General features: G+C 37.6%; 1 protein-coding gene across 7 annotated transcripts in view; it reads right to left on the reverse strand.

Moving 5' to 3' along the window:
• The window catches only part of LOC143034010 (peptidyl-glycine alpha-amidating monooxygenase B-like), a 194,934-nt gene that overhangs the window by 17,518 nt on the left and 161,094 nt on the right, over positions 1-16,322 (reverse strand). For 5 of the 7 annotated variants that reach the window (XM_076199834.1, XM_076199835.1, XM_076199832.1 and 2 more), the window contains 2 exons: positions 14,288-14,403; positions 11,520-11,616 (listed from right to left, as the gene is read on the reverse strand). In XM_076199834.1, the coding sequence (XP_076055949.1) occupies positions 11,520-11,616; positions 14,288-14,403 (213 nt within the window). Of the gene's footprint in view, positions 1-5,197; positions 8,055-11,519; positions 11,617-14,287; positions 14,404-16,322 lie in introns of those variants that run through there. The other 2 variants (XR_012967215.1, XM_076199837.1) reach the window with 2 other exon arrangements.

A 16,322-nucleotide genomic window follows, 5' to 3' on the forward strand; every position in this document is an offset into this window, starting at 1 on the left:
TTTCATCTCAAACACATTTAAACTTTTCCTCTCTGCCTCTCTTAGATTCCAAATCTCTGCCCCATACAATACCATCAGCACAATCACTCCTTCATACAATCTCCTCTTTGCATCTATTTCCAAATACCTATTCCTTAACACTTTTTTAATCCCCGAAGGCATTTACTTGCTTCTCTCAATCTACAATTTGCCTCCACTTCCATTTTCCCTTTCCTGTCACATGCGACCCCAAATACCTACAGCTATCCACTTCCTTCAGCCTCTCTACTTTTAGACTTACTTCCAATTCACTGCCATCCTCTGCCCTTGTACATCTCATCACCTTGCTTTTCCCCACTTTTACCTTCAACTTTCTCCTATTGCATACCTTCCCAAACTCTATCACTAACTCCCTAATCCCCCCTCTGACCCTGCCACAAGCATAGTGTCATCAGCAAACAACAACTGGCTCACCTTCCACTTTTCTCTATTTTCTTTCACCCTCCCCACTCCACACCCATTACCCTCACCTTTACCTCCGACACCACCCCATCCATACACACATTGAACAGGATCACAGAGACAGATGTCGACAACAAAAGGAAATGGTTACGAAACTTTTTAGCTGGAAGAGAATGCAGAAAATCCCAAATGGACAACAATCTGGGATCAAAATATTGTACAATGGAGTCCCTCAAGGAGCAATCAACACCTACACTATTTAACCCCTTCTCAAAAAGTCTCCTCACAACAAATCCTGAGCATAACACTAAAGCTCTCATATATAAAAATGACCTGATGATAACAACCAAGCATAGCAACAAGAAAGTGTCTAAAAACATCCAAATCTACTTACACTAAATAGAACAGTGGCTAAGACAAAAAATAGATTGAAGCCTTTCTACAGAAATCATCAGTGACATTATTCAACCAAGACAATTATGAATCACAGAAATATTCAATAGTAAATGTGAATGGATAACTTCCACTGGATAAGCGCCCTAAAATCCTTGGCCTCACTTTTGATAAAAATATGTTTTTGAGATCACACATCGAGGACCTAAGTGGAAATTAACAGGAAAATAAACATACAAACTTTGGTTAGCAGAAATCAACTCTTAATCATTTTACAAACACATTGAACTATGTTTCCCCAGCATAGTTCCCTACAGCCAGGAAAACATTCATACCCAACAAACTATATAACAATGCACTAAGGATAATAATAGATGTACTAAAACAACATCTTCACATGGACTATGCAAGATCATTCAATCCCAGCAGATAACACAAGCACAGCCAATTTAGAGTATGTATACAATGATTCCTCCTTATATGGTAATTCTTTATACGGTAAATTCACAGTTACGGTATTTGGTAATTACTACCCTTTTTCTATTTACAGTAAGAAAAATTCACAGATATGGTATCCGCTAGATATTTTGAAGAGGAAAGAGCAGGGAGAAGGTACATCTGCCATATCCTATATTTACATGTTATAATGGGTTCGGTATATGGTAATTTCAATTTGTGGTAAAGTGTTCAGGAACGCTTATGTACGGTATAACGAGGACTTACTGTATATATATATATATATATGTATATATATATATATATATATATATACATACATATATACACACACAAAACAAACACTCCAAGACTTCCCACCAAACTCCATCAAACTCTCCTCAGTCATTAGCCCTATGGAGAAATCCTTCCCATAACTAGCAAGAAGGACGTTGGCACAACTGAGTTCAGGCCACCTGTTGAGATAAGGCTGTCCACAGTAGTGTCGCAGGCTATAACTAATTAATGTTGGGAAGTGTAAGATTAAGTATTCTGTCATCTGTACTACAAGGTCAACTCTGTGATGATACTGTTTTAGTAACCTTAACAGATCAGCATCTGACATGCACAAGGAAGTGCAATGATTTGTCAGACTAATTAGTATCCTCAGTAATTACCAGCAGTGGTAAATTATTATCCTATCAAATCCCAATATCCTTGAGGTTTCACTCTAGCTAAAGCCAGATGATTTTATTTAGCTTGTAGAAATGGGCCCTGGTGCTGACAAGTTAAAAATAAAAAAAGCTTGATTGATGACCCTACTACAACCTAGTATCCTCTTTTATGATTTTGCTCTTACCAAGGCCAGACAATCTTATTGAGTTTGTAGGAACACTTTTGGGTGATAGTGAGTTATAGCTTGATTTAGTGACTGCTCAAGTTTCATACAGTCACACTAAGGAGACTTTTTTGACATCACTACAATCTAAAATCACATAGACTGGAAATTAGTATCACTTGTACAGGAATGGTGGTCTATTTCTAACTTGGTTTCTCTTTTACTGCTCCTGTGCTTCCATTTTTGCATCATAATTTGCTAACAGTAACCTGCAATTCTATCCTTGGAGACAATATTGCACCAAAGAGATGGAGTCACAGAAGTGGTAATGGAGAGCTTTAAGGAAAGTAGCAGAAAGGAGGGATGGCATAAGTTAAAAGTGAACAGCATTATTTTTTGAGTAGGAATTATTTTCCAGTAATAATAATACTAATAATAAAAAAAATTACATGAATAGATAAATAGATAGGTAAATAAATAAATAAATAAGTAGATAAAAAATATGCTGATTAACTGGCCTATAGGACTGTTGCTGAAGTACCTAAAACAACAAGATCTTAAAACTATCGCGGTCAATCCTGCGTAAATTGCTTTCACTTTAATATCCTGTGGTGTCATATGGTCTTCGATACCTGATGCTGGAATTTCATTATTCATTTCATTCCTCCTTAAAAAATCTTAAACTTTATGGTAACTGAATAAGCAGAGAGAAAGAGACAAAAATAGGATTTCCTGAAACCTCAGAGTTGCACCTCCTGATGGAGGTGAGGGGGTTGACAGGTTTTGAAAATGGGCAGCTTAGCTGTCCATCTTGCAGGACGACCATATACAGGTACCTGTCATTGGTCCCTTGCTCTACCAAAGAGGTAAGGTAGTAAAAAAAAATTCTGGGCAGTCTTTAGAGTTAACCAAGATATGCACAGCACATAGGTATTTAGTAAAAGAATGAAGATCTATTTTGACCATGATAGACTTTGGTATGGGCCCAAGATCTCCCGTTATCAATTTTGATTGTATTTCTTCCACCATAAGGAAAGGTGACAAGCAGCAATTGACTTGGGCCACACTGTTTTCAAAAGATCATGGTTTTGCATTTCATGATAGATTGAAGTAAGTTTATGTTTTATGGGGGATATATTCCCAAAGTTTGTTAGTGAAGTTCATTTACATGCTGTGGGTGTGTGGGTGGGTGCATGTCATTCACCAGTTTTGGATCACATGTTGGACTCATGATCAACAGCTATTATCCTCCCAGATGACAGCTCAGAACTCATATATGGCCCAAACTATGAGTAATCCTGTGATCTTACACACATATACAAAATTCTTTGCCCATCCAATACTGGCACCTTACCAGTTTTCATCACTTTCAAAGGACTTTGTACTTCATCTTTTTCTATAGCCTGTCATTTTCTTCTCTCATTATAGTTATTTCACTAGCATCTATTGCCACAATCAATCCATCTCTAATCTCCTCTATATTCAACAACTCTGAAACACTCTACCCATCTTCCCCTTACTGCCTTCATTTCCATTAATATCTGTCCATATGCACCCTTTATATTTTCCTCTCTACGTGACTCACCCCCTCACCCTCTTCAGTTCTTTCCAAAACATCTTTTTCTTTTCAAAAATCTATGTCAAACTCCTACCCCATTTTGCATCTGTCCTCTTTTTGCCTCCCTCATCTCGTGTTTTGCTTCTCTTCTTATTGTATTTCTCATACACTTCTTGTTCTACCTTCCAACCAATCCCCACACACTTGCTTCTCTTCCACTACTGCCATCACCTCTTCATCCCACATTCACTACCTCTCTTTTTGTTCCCTCCTATCTTCCTCATTCCACATACCATCTTTGTGCATTTTATTACTTCCTCCTTGAAACATATCCATTCTTCTACTCTGTTAGGAAGTAGTCCTCACTCCTACCATCCTCACCTCTTCTCTGGCCGTCCCACGACCTTACTGACCCACAAGTGGTCCCATGGGACACACTCCCACCTGCATGACTCGACCCAAAGCTTCCTTGAGGCCCATGGGTGGGACAAAGCCTCCTTGAGGAAATGCACATGCAGTTCACCAGCATCGGCCAGTGATGACTAACCTGCACCTTGGCCAGCCACATGAGCCACATGATGATGAACACTGGATTCATTGAGAACTGCATACCCTCTGTCTTTGTGAGTCAGCAGCGTAAGAACATTTTGCGTCTGACTTTCCCACACATCACACTTGACCTCATGCCAATTAGGAGCATGGGTCATGACCTGCCCCTGTATGTATATAAAGGCTGGATGAATGCTGATGATGCAGATCACCTTGGAGCATCACAGTGTGAGCCTGGTTTGTTGCTCCTTGCTTTTTCACCTCCTCCCCTGCTCCCCTGTAAGCAGACCAAGTTGGGACATGACTTGAAACTCATAGTCGTCAACTCCCTCGCCGTCTTGTCCTCTCCCCCTTTTCTCACTTTAGAGCAAGCCCTATCATAACATTGACACCTAAATTCATTGCTAAATAAAACCACTTCTCCATCAGAATTTGCTTCAACCAGCCTAATATACTCATAAGAACATAAGAATGAGAGATAATGCAGAAGACCATAAGGCCTACACTAGGCAGTTCTGCTCATCACCTCCCACACTTCTCTCAGCCTCTCCTGGTAGTCTTCCTCTTTATCTTTTTGTAATTTGTTCACTCTCAGCACTTCCTTCACTCCCTTTTCCTCCTCTCCTTTCCTCTATTCTCAATTTTCCTTCTCCCATAAAATTATATGACAATCCCCCACTCTCTCCCCTGAAAGCATGAACATCCATACCATAACTCTTCCAGTCCTCCTTTTGGGTACTACTACATAATCTATTAATGCCCTATCAACCATCCTTCCCTTCACCACCCTTTCCCATGTATATTTTTTGGCTCTCTTTTCAAACACAATGTTTGCTATCAGCAATGTCCTTTCTAATCACAAACACACACTCCCTTTATAATTATTATTAGGTAAGAACATATGTGAGTTCATGAAAAAGCAAATAGATACGAAGACATTTTTGTTAACTAGCACAACTAAATTAGGAAGCAAAAACAAAATAAACTGATGCAAAAGCTTTATTCCACATAAAAAAGTAACAAATATAAAAGGAAAACAATAAATAAGAAACAAAAGCACCCTTCACCAACATCAAAGCACATATATCACAACAGCTACAGTACAACAGAATTTTCATACTTACTTCAGCAACTATATAATAAATAACAGCATCAGTTGCACATGCAGAGATTGTAGTTTAACAATATATTGTCAGCTGAGGTTAGGGTCTGGGTCCCATGCTAAGTTCCAGTATAATTTTGATGTTACAAGGACATTGGTCCTTCCCTTCCCTCTTACCTAGTAGCTCTGACTGCTAACCTCCAAGATATATAGACAACAAAACTACTCCCACACCCCTACCCCCCTTGCACAGATTTGGAGGGGGGTGACAGTTAAGAGAAACAGTGTATTTACCTAATTGTAGTATACAGGAGGGGAACTATCCTCATGGGAGCCTGTCTCTTGATCTCCAATTACCATATCTCATTTTAAATTCATATATAGCATGAGCTTATGCTATATCCTCCCTTAGGCCTTTCCAGGAACTTATGCATTTATATGAAAAACTGTATTTTTTCACATCTTTTAGATAAGTGGTCTGTTTAGCATGTGATCATGACCTCTTGATGCCCTCCTGTCCCAGATAGAGATCCTCTTTTTCATTCTTATCCATCCTGCTTAATGCTCTGAACACTGCAGGTTACCTCATTTTTTCAACATTTCAGTTATAATATTCAGTGCTTCCAGTTTCATACAATTTACTACAAGGCTGGGATTAATCTAAATTGTTACTTTTTGTATCCCTTCAATCTTGCTTATATCTTCCACCTTGATGCTTCTTTTCATTGATATCATCACATCATCCTTCAATTTTTTTCTCCTGTACCTCCTCCATATGTTATACTTCCCCTCACCCACTTGAATATTAATATTTCTATTGAGCCCGTTTTGCCAAAGCACATTATGTCTGGTTCTTTCTCCTTTAGAAAATAATTATTTCTAATTCTTATTACATCAATCGATCTATATATAGGATATAACTAATTATTTTCTTTTCCTTTCTTTCTTTCTTTCTCTTTTAGATCTTTATCATTATCATTATAGGTTTTAGGAACCATTTCCTCAATTTCTGATCCACCATTCTCAAATAAAATACCATTCTCTCCTGTTCATTGCATGTTTAATTTTTTCCTTAGCTTCTACCAATATTTTTTTTTCTTCCTTTGTTGCATTCCTTCTTATACATTTTCTAAATTTATCTACAATTGCTAGTTCCCATGTGATTTGTGATTTGAATTTTACTTTCATTGATCTTGCACCTCCTTGTGCATATCAACCTAACCTAAATACTTCTTCTATTGTATGCCTTCCTCATTGTCCACTATTGTTTGCACTACTTCCTTAGCTCTCTATTTTTCTTTTATTTCTCATTATTTTTTTTTACTGGTAAATGTTCTCCTTGTCATCCTACCACTACAATATATTTTTGTTTGTCTACCACTTATTTGATCAACATTTCCCTACTTTAAAGACCCCCATCACCTCCTCTTCTTTTATTTTCTCCATAACTTTTCATTACTGTAACTGTTCCTCTTGTAACTTTAACCACCCTTTCTGTCCTTGTTTGATTTTTTCTTAACTTTCTCCAGCCTTTTCATTATTTTACTTCACATTGCCCTCTAACTTAATTTTCTCTTCTTTAAAGTTGTTATATTCAACCTTTAACTCCTCAAGTTCTGATCTATGATTCCTTTGTTTATGTCATTTCATTCAATTTACTTTCCAGATACAGTGAGTCCTCCTTATATGGTAATTCTTTATCTGGTAAATTCACAGTTACGGTATTTGGTAATTACTACCCTTGATTCTATTTACGATAAGAAAAATTCACAGATACGGTATCCGCTCGTGTTTTGGAGGTAAAATTAGATATTTTGAAGAGGAAAGAGCAGGGAGAAGGTACGTCTGCCATAAGTCGAAACTTGCGTTCGGGATATGGTAATTTCAATTTGCGGTAAGGTTTTCAGGAACACTTATGTACCGTATAACAAGGACTCACTGTATCTATTTTAACTATTTGATCAAACTCTTGTCTTGAGTACTTTCAGTTCATCTCTGGTCTTAACCATATCCCCCATTTTCTCACTCACTCATAGTTGCCATTCTGATCCTAGGGGTTTCTTAATTACCTAGCTCAGTCATAAATTTACTATGATCATCATCCTGCTCATGTCTGTTGTCAGCAACCAATTCAGTATTTGCATCTTTCTTCCAACAATCTTAGTAAACCAGAATAAATGTGCAAGTTAAAAGTTAAAATTGACATGCCCTTTTGGTGCTTTAAGTCATTTTTGTAATGCAGCATAATGGGGTATTCTAAGCCACATAAGCAGCTCCATTTGTCTCTTTTTTTCAGTCAAAAAAATAGTGGGCATTGGTTAGTTTTGGGCTGATCAGTAAACATGCACTAAAAAGGTATTCATTTTGTTTTAGAGTATCTCATATCTGTAATAAATATGAAAGCCACAGCTTTTTACAGCAATAAAGAAATTGGAAATCTTTACTTCATTCACCTCCTGACCTTTACAGATTTCTTCACAAATGTTTATAAATAATCTATGATTCTCAGATTTCAATAAATTAGTTTTCTTTGTACTATTATATGAACTTCTCAGAGATTAATACTCTTCACCACATTTAAATGAAAAGACCACAGCTTAGTGTTAGGTTTGTTAATGTAAAACTTGTCTGTGTCTAGGTAGGTACCTAGCCTATGCGGAAGGAGAACAATGAAGCTAGACGTTCAAAAATGGATGGTTGAGTCGGTGATGGAGTAGTCTGGTCCCAGTCTATTTCACCTGTTTATATAAATCACAAAATTGTCAGTCAACATCACCCATGGTATAAATTCACTGTATGTCAAGCCCACTAATATGCTTTCACTAAGACACTGAAAATCTTAAATGGGTTAAATAATTTCTAATCACTACATGAAGAAAACTATAACTCAAGAAATATTAAAGTAAATAAAGACCAAACACAGAGATTGTCAAACACTCAAATAAAAGAAAATCAAATATTAACACAAATGTAAAGCGACACCTCATGCTACAAATAAAGCTTAATACAATACTTTACTGATTTTGTCACACCCACATTGCATTCTACAAGATACTATGGAGAGTAAGCACCACACCACTCATGTGTACTTACCTATGTAATTTGCAATACTGTTGTTATTTTGTGAATAGGTGGCCTAAGCCTCTACACATGCAATGCATTTGAGAGTAGTGTTGCCACAATAAATGGAATGGATAAAGCTGTTAGAGATCTCATATTGTGGGATGAGTCATGAGGTCATGGGAACATTACATTAAGGGCTTTTTCACCCTTATATGAGAGGTAGCCAAAGTCATACATATATATAACAAGGGCTTCTTCCACCTTGCAAGGGAGGTAGCCAAAGTCAAAGGCATAAATCCACTCACACCCATTTCATCTCCACATACTCCACTCCTATTCATCACCCTTCCCTCCCTCTTTTTTTTTTTTTTTTTGGGGGGCTCCTCCTGGGTGATGGGTCATCCACAGTAAGGCCATTTCATTTAATTGCAGACTCCCCTCTCTATCCCCTCATGCAGAAAAAGAGAAGGGAAGAAATCCCTTTGGACTACATCAAAATATCTTTCACACACACTCCCTCAGCCCCCCATACCCCTCACACTCCTTTCCATATATCACAGCATCATCTATATGCAACCATTCTCCACTCATCCATATCTTCTGTCTTCTCCCTTCCTTCCTCAACAGACATTTCCCTCTTTCCCAATGCCCCTTTTACCCCCATCCATCCATCTCATCCTTGGTGGTTGCCCCCTTATGTTCTTTTCCCCCACCTCTCCCTTCCACACCTCTTTTACTAATTTTTCTTCACTTATTCTTTCCATGTGTCCAAACCATCCCAATATTCTTTCATCAACCCTATCTCCCAACTCCCTTCCACCCCCACTCTTCTCCTCACCTCCCTGTTTCTCACTCTATCCAGCCTAGTAACCCCTACCATACTTCTCAGGCGTTTCATCTCAAACACACTTAAAACTCTTCCTCTCTTGCTCTTTTATGTTCCATGTTTCTGCCCCATACAGCGCTGTTGGCACAATCACCCCTTCATGCAATCTCCTCTCAGCATCCATTCCCAAATGTCTATTTCTCATTAAATCTTTTAATCCCCACACACATGCATGAAATGATACATATACATACATATACCAAGGCTTTTTCCCCCTTACAAGGGAGGTAGCCAAAAAGAAGGAAAAGGCATAAAATCACTCACACCCATTCCATCCCTGAATACACTCCACACCCCTCCACCCTCCCTCTCATCTTAGCACCTCCCGAATGATGGGTCATCCCTGCACCTTGTCCACTGCCCTGGGTCAGAAGCAGTGTTGCAAGACACAGCACATCCACAGCAAGGCCGCTTCATTAATGATAGTGTGTGCAAAAACCATACTCAAATTTAAGAACAATTTGGACACTACGAGATACAGAGACGGGACACCACAAGCATAGGTCCCTTCCCATAAGACACAACTAGGTAAATACAACTAGGCAACTAGGTAAATACACACACACGCACATACACATCATTTGATTAAGGATGGGTGGTCTTTATGAGGTCATAGGAACAAATTAAGAACGATCACATGTCTAAAGTATGTGAAGAAATAGTTTTCCACATGGATGCATAAATACTTGGAATAACTTAGAAGGTGATATAGCCCAAGCTTGAACAATAGATGAATTCAAATCTAAATATGATAACTAGAAGTCAAGGATATAGACTAAATTGGACCTGTACATGAAGTTGAGGCTAGGTATGATAAATTGGAAAGTAAGAGATGGTACCCAACAAGTATTTACCTAATTGTATTATACTGGAAGGGAGCTATGCTTGTGGTGACCCGTCTTTGTATCTTTCAGAATCAAGTGTTTTCTTAAAATCTTGAATAGTGTTTCCACACTGTTTCTTTATCTAAATTATTCCAGGTATCCATTACTCTATGTGGGAAGCTATTTTTTTTAAGATCTCTTCTATAATTATCCTTTTTGAGTTTCTTTTCGCATCCTCTTATTTTTCCAGTCCCTTTTAGTAAATTTCTATCTAGGATTTTCATTCCCTTCATGATCCTATAAATAGTCAACAGATCTCCTCTTTCTCTTCTTCGTTCCATAGTTGGTGATTCCAATTTGGAAAATATTTGTTCGTGTTATTTTGGAAAGAGTTGGTACCAGCTTTGTTGTTGCTCTTTGCATTCTTTCTATTTTCGTTATCTTCTTTTCAGTACTGGGTGTTCATAGTGTTGCTGCATACTCCAGTTTTGGTCTTATTAGTGTAACTAATATTTCCTTAATCATTTCCTCGTCCAGGTAGTCAAATGCCACTTTCACTGCTCCTTTCCTGTAAACTACAATTAGGTTAAATACACACACACATCAACACTCTCCAAACTGACATACAAACAAAGATTGGACAACCTCAATGTATCAACCCTGGAACAAAGAAGAGAAAGAGGAGACCTGCTAACCATCTACAGAATTATGAAAGGGATGAAAATCCTTGATAGAGATGACTTACTAAAGTGGAATAGGAGAAAAACAAGAGGACACGAAAAGAAACTTAAAAAGGATAGTTACAGAAGAGATCTGAAAAAGAATAGCTTCCCACACAGAGTGATAGATATCTGGAACAAACTGAATGAGGACTGCAAAAACTATATAAGAATTTAAGATCAAACTGGATGCTGTAAGATACAAAAGCGGGTCAATACGAGCATAGCTCTTTTCCCATAAAATATAATTAAGTAAATACATATATATAAATATATATATATATATATGAATATATATATATATACTATCTTAATGATCTATTTCAATTTAGTTAATGTCCTTGAAAACAATAAGCACAATTTTCCTTGTTCCTTTTGAATGGAGAAAAGGATTTCATCAGCAGAATATAATTACCTGGTGGAAACCAGACTCACAGTGAAATTCAAAACTTCACACTCAGGAGGGTTAACTGAGACAGATTTAACTCTTTGAGTGCACACATCTAACTCAGTTGAAGAAGACTGCCTAGCAATAGTCACAGTGAAGCTATATACTGAATGCCACATTTAATCATATAAATGGAAATCCATTGCTGAGCAAGAATTCTCAATACTGAACTAGTTTTGGTTTAGAATGGATTTATATTAAGTTTAGTGGTTACTAAAATCCAGTCCAAACTTAAAGATTATGCACTTAACAACACTACTTACCAAGTTCAAATTTCCATATTAGATTTGGTCCAATTTCTACTACGTATACATGTGCACCATCATTAGTCACTACAATGTCATGGGGGCTGCTCAAACCCTGAAACATATAATAAATCATTCTTTTTACAAATTTTTATTCATACAATTTGCTTTCTAATATAACTAAAACTTTCGATTTGCAGCTTTCAAACTGTCTACATTTTGGTTATTTCCTTATAGTTAACATCAAAATACCTTCACTACTATGGCAAATAGAATGATGACAGTCCTCCTAAGAAAAGAGCTGTCAATCAATCCATTGCTCCTGGTTCTCTTGCAGGAAACCTGTGACCATCAGGAACAAGCCATGGTCACCAGTTCAGCCCATAAGTGACTCAGTGAAGAGAATTTAAGTTGTTTTCTAGGAGGGATAAGTGTAGAATGGCATAGTATAAGGTGAACTGTATCATTTGTGTGGTGGTTGTATCTGCAGTAATTAGGATGGATAGATGGGGTAAAGAGAGCCTTGGGTACAAGGGGAGTGTCTGTTGAGCTGGGAAGGGAGAAGGAAAGAGATAGGTGTGAGTGCAAAGTGGTTGTGAATGGATGATGAATTGACATGGCCCAAAGGAATTTTCTGTAGTGGAGAGGGGGGGAGCATGCCATGAAATGAAGCAGTGGGGGTAGACCAGCTTCAGCAATTGGGCTCTAGTGTGGTGCTGTGTCTTACTGCATTGCTTCTGACCTGAGCTGTGGGTGGACATGGATGATTCTTCATCCACAAGAAGCTAAAATAAAAGACTACATATGGGTGTAAAATTGGTAAAGGATGGGTGTGTGCTCTTACTGAGCCCCTATCCCCCTTGATAAGTGGAATAGAGCCTTTTAGTATGTCTATGTATGTAATTATCTACAATAACACCCAGGTCTCTTAATCTAATACTTGCCAACTGCCACTTGTGTGGATGTTTGGGCCCAGGACATAAACCCACTTTGGGAACTGGCCCAGGACATAAAATACCATCAATTCCTGAGGTGGATTTATACGAGGGTAGTTCCAAAAGTAATGCCTCCTATTTTATTATTATGCACCAATGAATCTGTAGGGACTATTTATGGCGTTATTATAATAACTGAACCTTTGTGCACATAAACTGAATATCTTATCTTTCTATTGCGAATACTGACAATGTGACAGTCTAATAAAGTAATTCCTGTCATGAGTGTATGTCAGAAGCAGAGAATTCCTCAACGCAAAAGAAGGGGAACCATTCGACATTCATGGACACTTGGTGAATGTTTACAGAGCCAAGGCATTTTAACGTCAGCACTGTTAAGAGATGGGTTCGTTGATTCCAGAGTGGTGACAGAGATGTGAGTGGCAAACCGCGCTCTGGACGGCCATGCAAAGGTCCTTGCTAATCACTGGCAAAAGTGGGGGTGGGGGATGGGGATAGGTGGTAGGTTATGTGGAGAAATAAATTCTGGAGCAAAAATGACACTAGCTGCCCTAGACAACCACTGCACAAAAGACACAGAGCAGGGAGATAAATTTTCTATATGCAACTACAGGCCAATCAGTTTGACATTAGTTATAGGTAAAATGCTTGAATCAATAATAACTAATAGAATCAGATCACATCAAAAGACATTTGATTCATGACTTACAGCATGGGTTCTCCAAGGGTAAGTCATGTGTAACTAATCTTCTATCTTTTTACACTTGGGAGTTCTAGTGAGTCCTGACCTTAAATCCAGGAATAGAGCTAACAGAGCATTAGCTAGGACGATTACGAATAAAAGTGCTGAGGTAATTATCAAACTCTATCTGGCATTAGTTAGGCCCATCCTTGACTATGCAGTATAGTTTTGGTCTCTGTCCTATAGAATGGATATCAATTCACTGGAATCTGTACAGAGGAGAATGACCAAAATGATGCATGGGCTCAGAAATTTACTTTATGAGGACAGGCTTAGGCACCTTAACTTCCACTCTCTGAAAAGATGCGGTCTGCAGGGTGATCTAATAGAGGTGTTCAACTGGATCAAAAGCTTTAACAAGGGTGATGCAAACAAGGTCATCATATTAAAACAACAGGGCAGGACTTGGAGTAATAGATTAAAATTAGACAAATTTAGATTTAAGAAGGAAACAGGCAAGAACTGGTTTACCATTAGAGTGGTCAATGAATGGAATAGACTTAGTAACCATGTAGTGAGTGCTGAAACTATCGGTTGTTTTAAGAAAAGGTTAGACAACTTTATGGATGGGGATGACAGGTGGTAATGGACATGGAACTACTTAGTGTAGGCCTTATGGTCTCTTGCAGTCTCCTTCATTCTTATGTTCTTATACTACACTGTCCTACACTCACTCCATACAGCAACATAAAATCTCTTTACTGTAGGACTCATGGGCAGAACTGGTGGGGTTGGCCATTTACCCAGGATCCATGGGTCTCTTGCAAGAGAGGAAAGGACAACAAATTGTTTGATTGATTTTGTTTAGTTGCCATCAGTTTGGTTAAGTCATGAGCACATAAGCTTAGAATTTATAATGGGAAAATAAGCCACCAGGGAACCCTCTGAATAAGAAGGATGGATACAGAGTAATAAACACATAAACAAGCAAACCAATCAGCTAATCAAGAAAAAAATTACTGCAAATTGTTTTGATGTTCATCAAACTGAATCTTGAAATTTTAGACCTGAATTGTACTTATTTTTGTAGGCAGCTAGCAAGTCTCTACCTGAAAAGGCGTGAAACAAGGTCCATTAGTTTACTTTACCTGACTATATGGACTGAAGGATCCAATAAGTTTTCCCGAGGTGAAGTCCACCTCAAATGCTTCAACCATCTTATGGCTGATTAACTGAGGGCCATTAACTGCAAATAGCCTCCCACCTATAACAAAGAAAATAATCTTGTTATTTGAGAATGGTATTTTATATTTTTCTAGCATGTACAGTCATTCTTATAGGTCATGTCTCCAGCTCTGAAATTATGTAAGAATATATATATCTTGGTACAATTGTACTGCTACAAAATTATTGATAAAATCTATTTTGTTATAAAACAAGTGACAAAGAGACAACTATACTAATTCATCAATCAATTTGTTGCCCCCCTGCAAGGGGTATTGACTCTTATCTTTTATATAGTCAATATCCTGAGGACTTTAATGACATCCACACGAACCACATTACTCAGCACTCTTTTATGACTGGAGACTATTTCCACTTAGAAAAGAATGCCAATCACTTTTAACTTCTACTCTCCTTTTCTTTTGCTACACTCCATAAATCTTTCCTTCACCACTACCATGATACCTCTTTGGTGCAATATTGTTCCCAAGGATAGATACATTGTTTACTGTTGTCAAAATACTGTTTTGTTGGAGATCTGCGACCCCCAGGGTCAGCCTTCATGCAGCCAAAAAATTTTCAAGAGTGATTGAAAATACCAATAGTATGAAACTGGTAAGAGACTTTACTTGTGGAGAGGTGCAATGGGAGCTGTGAGAATCAGGTGGAATTTAGGAATCATGTATTTATTTACCTAGTTGTATTATATGGGAAGTGAGCAATGCTCGTGGTGACCCATCTCTGTATCTTTCAGCATCAAGTTTTTTCTTAAAATCTCGAATAATGTTTGCACACACTGTTTCTTTGTCTTATTTGTTCCAGTTATCTATCACTCTGTGTGGGAAGCTATTTTTTTTAGATCTCTTCTGTAATTATCTTTTTTTAGTTTCTTTTAATGTCCTCTTGTTTTTCCATTGTCCCATTTAAATAAATAATTCTTATCTAAGATTTCCATTCCTTTCATAATTCTATAGACAGTTAGTACGTCTCCTCTTTCCCTTCTTTGTTCCAGAGTTGGTAATTCTAATTTGGACAGTCTTTGCTCATATGTCATTTTGGAAAGAGTTGGTGCCAGCTTTGTTGTTGCTCTTTGTATTCTTTCTAACTTCTTTATATTCTTTTTGGTACTAGGTGTCCATAGTGTTGCTGCATACTCGAGTTTTGGTCTTATTAGTGTAGTTAATTTTTTTTTATAATTTCCTCATCCAAATAGGCAAATGCCACTTTTATTGACCTCAATAAATTGTAGGTTTCCCCGACTATATTATTAATATGTTTGTCCGGAGTCAAGTCTTTGCTGATCATCACTCCAAGGTCTTTTTCCGAGTTTACTTCTTTGACCTCTTCTTCACCAATTTTATAATCTCTCAATATTCTGTTTTTACTTTTTCAAAATTCCATTATACTACATTTCTTGATATTGAATTTCATTTCCCACTTTTGAGTCCATTTCCAGATCTTGTCCAAATCTTGTTGTAATGAGTTGCAATCCTCCTCCGTTCTTACTGTCTTTAGTATTTTTGCATTGTCTGCAAAGAAATTCATATAACACTCTACTCCTTCATCCATGTCATTTATGTAAATGGCAAACATGATCGGGGCCAATGCTCCCTGCGGGACACCACTTATCATTTCTTCCCAATTTGAGAATTTATCTCTAATTACTACTCTCATTTTCCTCCCAGTCAGGAAGTCTTTCATCCATTCCAATAATTTCCCTCTGATGCCACTTATTGACTCTGTTGACCTTATCAAATGCCTTTTGTAGGTCCAGAAAGGCACAGTCCACCCAACCATCTCTCTCTTGTATTATATCTATCAATCTTGAGTAGAAGCAGATCAAATTTGTTGTACATGATCATCCTTGTCTGAATCCAAATTGATTTGAATTCAGTATAGTTTTTTCTTCCATCTATTTTTGATGACCTTTTCACAAATTTTTGCTACTGTGCTTGTCAG

This window comes from Oratosquilla oratoria, chromosome 16 (genome assembly GCF_046742065.1).
Source record: "Oratosquilla oratoria isolate Oo_2021 chromosome 16, ASM4674206v1, whole genome shotgun sequence".
Classification (NCBI taxonomy): Eukaryota; Metazoa; Arthropoda; class Malacostraca; order Stomatopoda; family Squillidae; genus Oratosquilla; species Oratosquilla oratoria.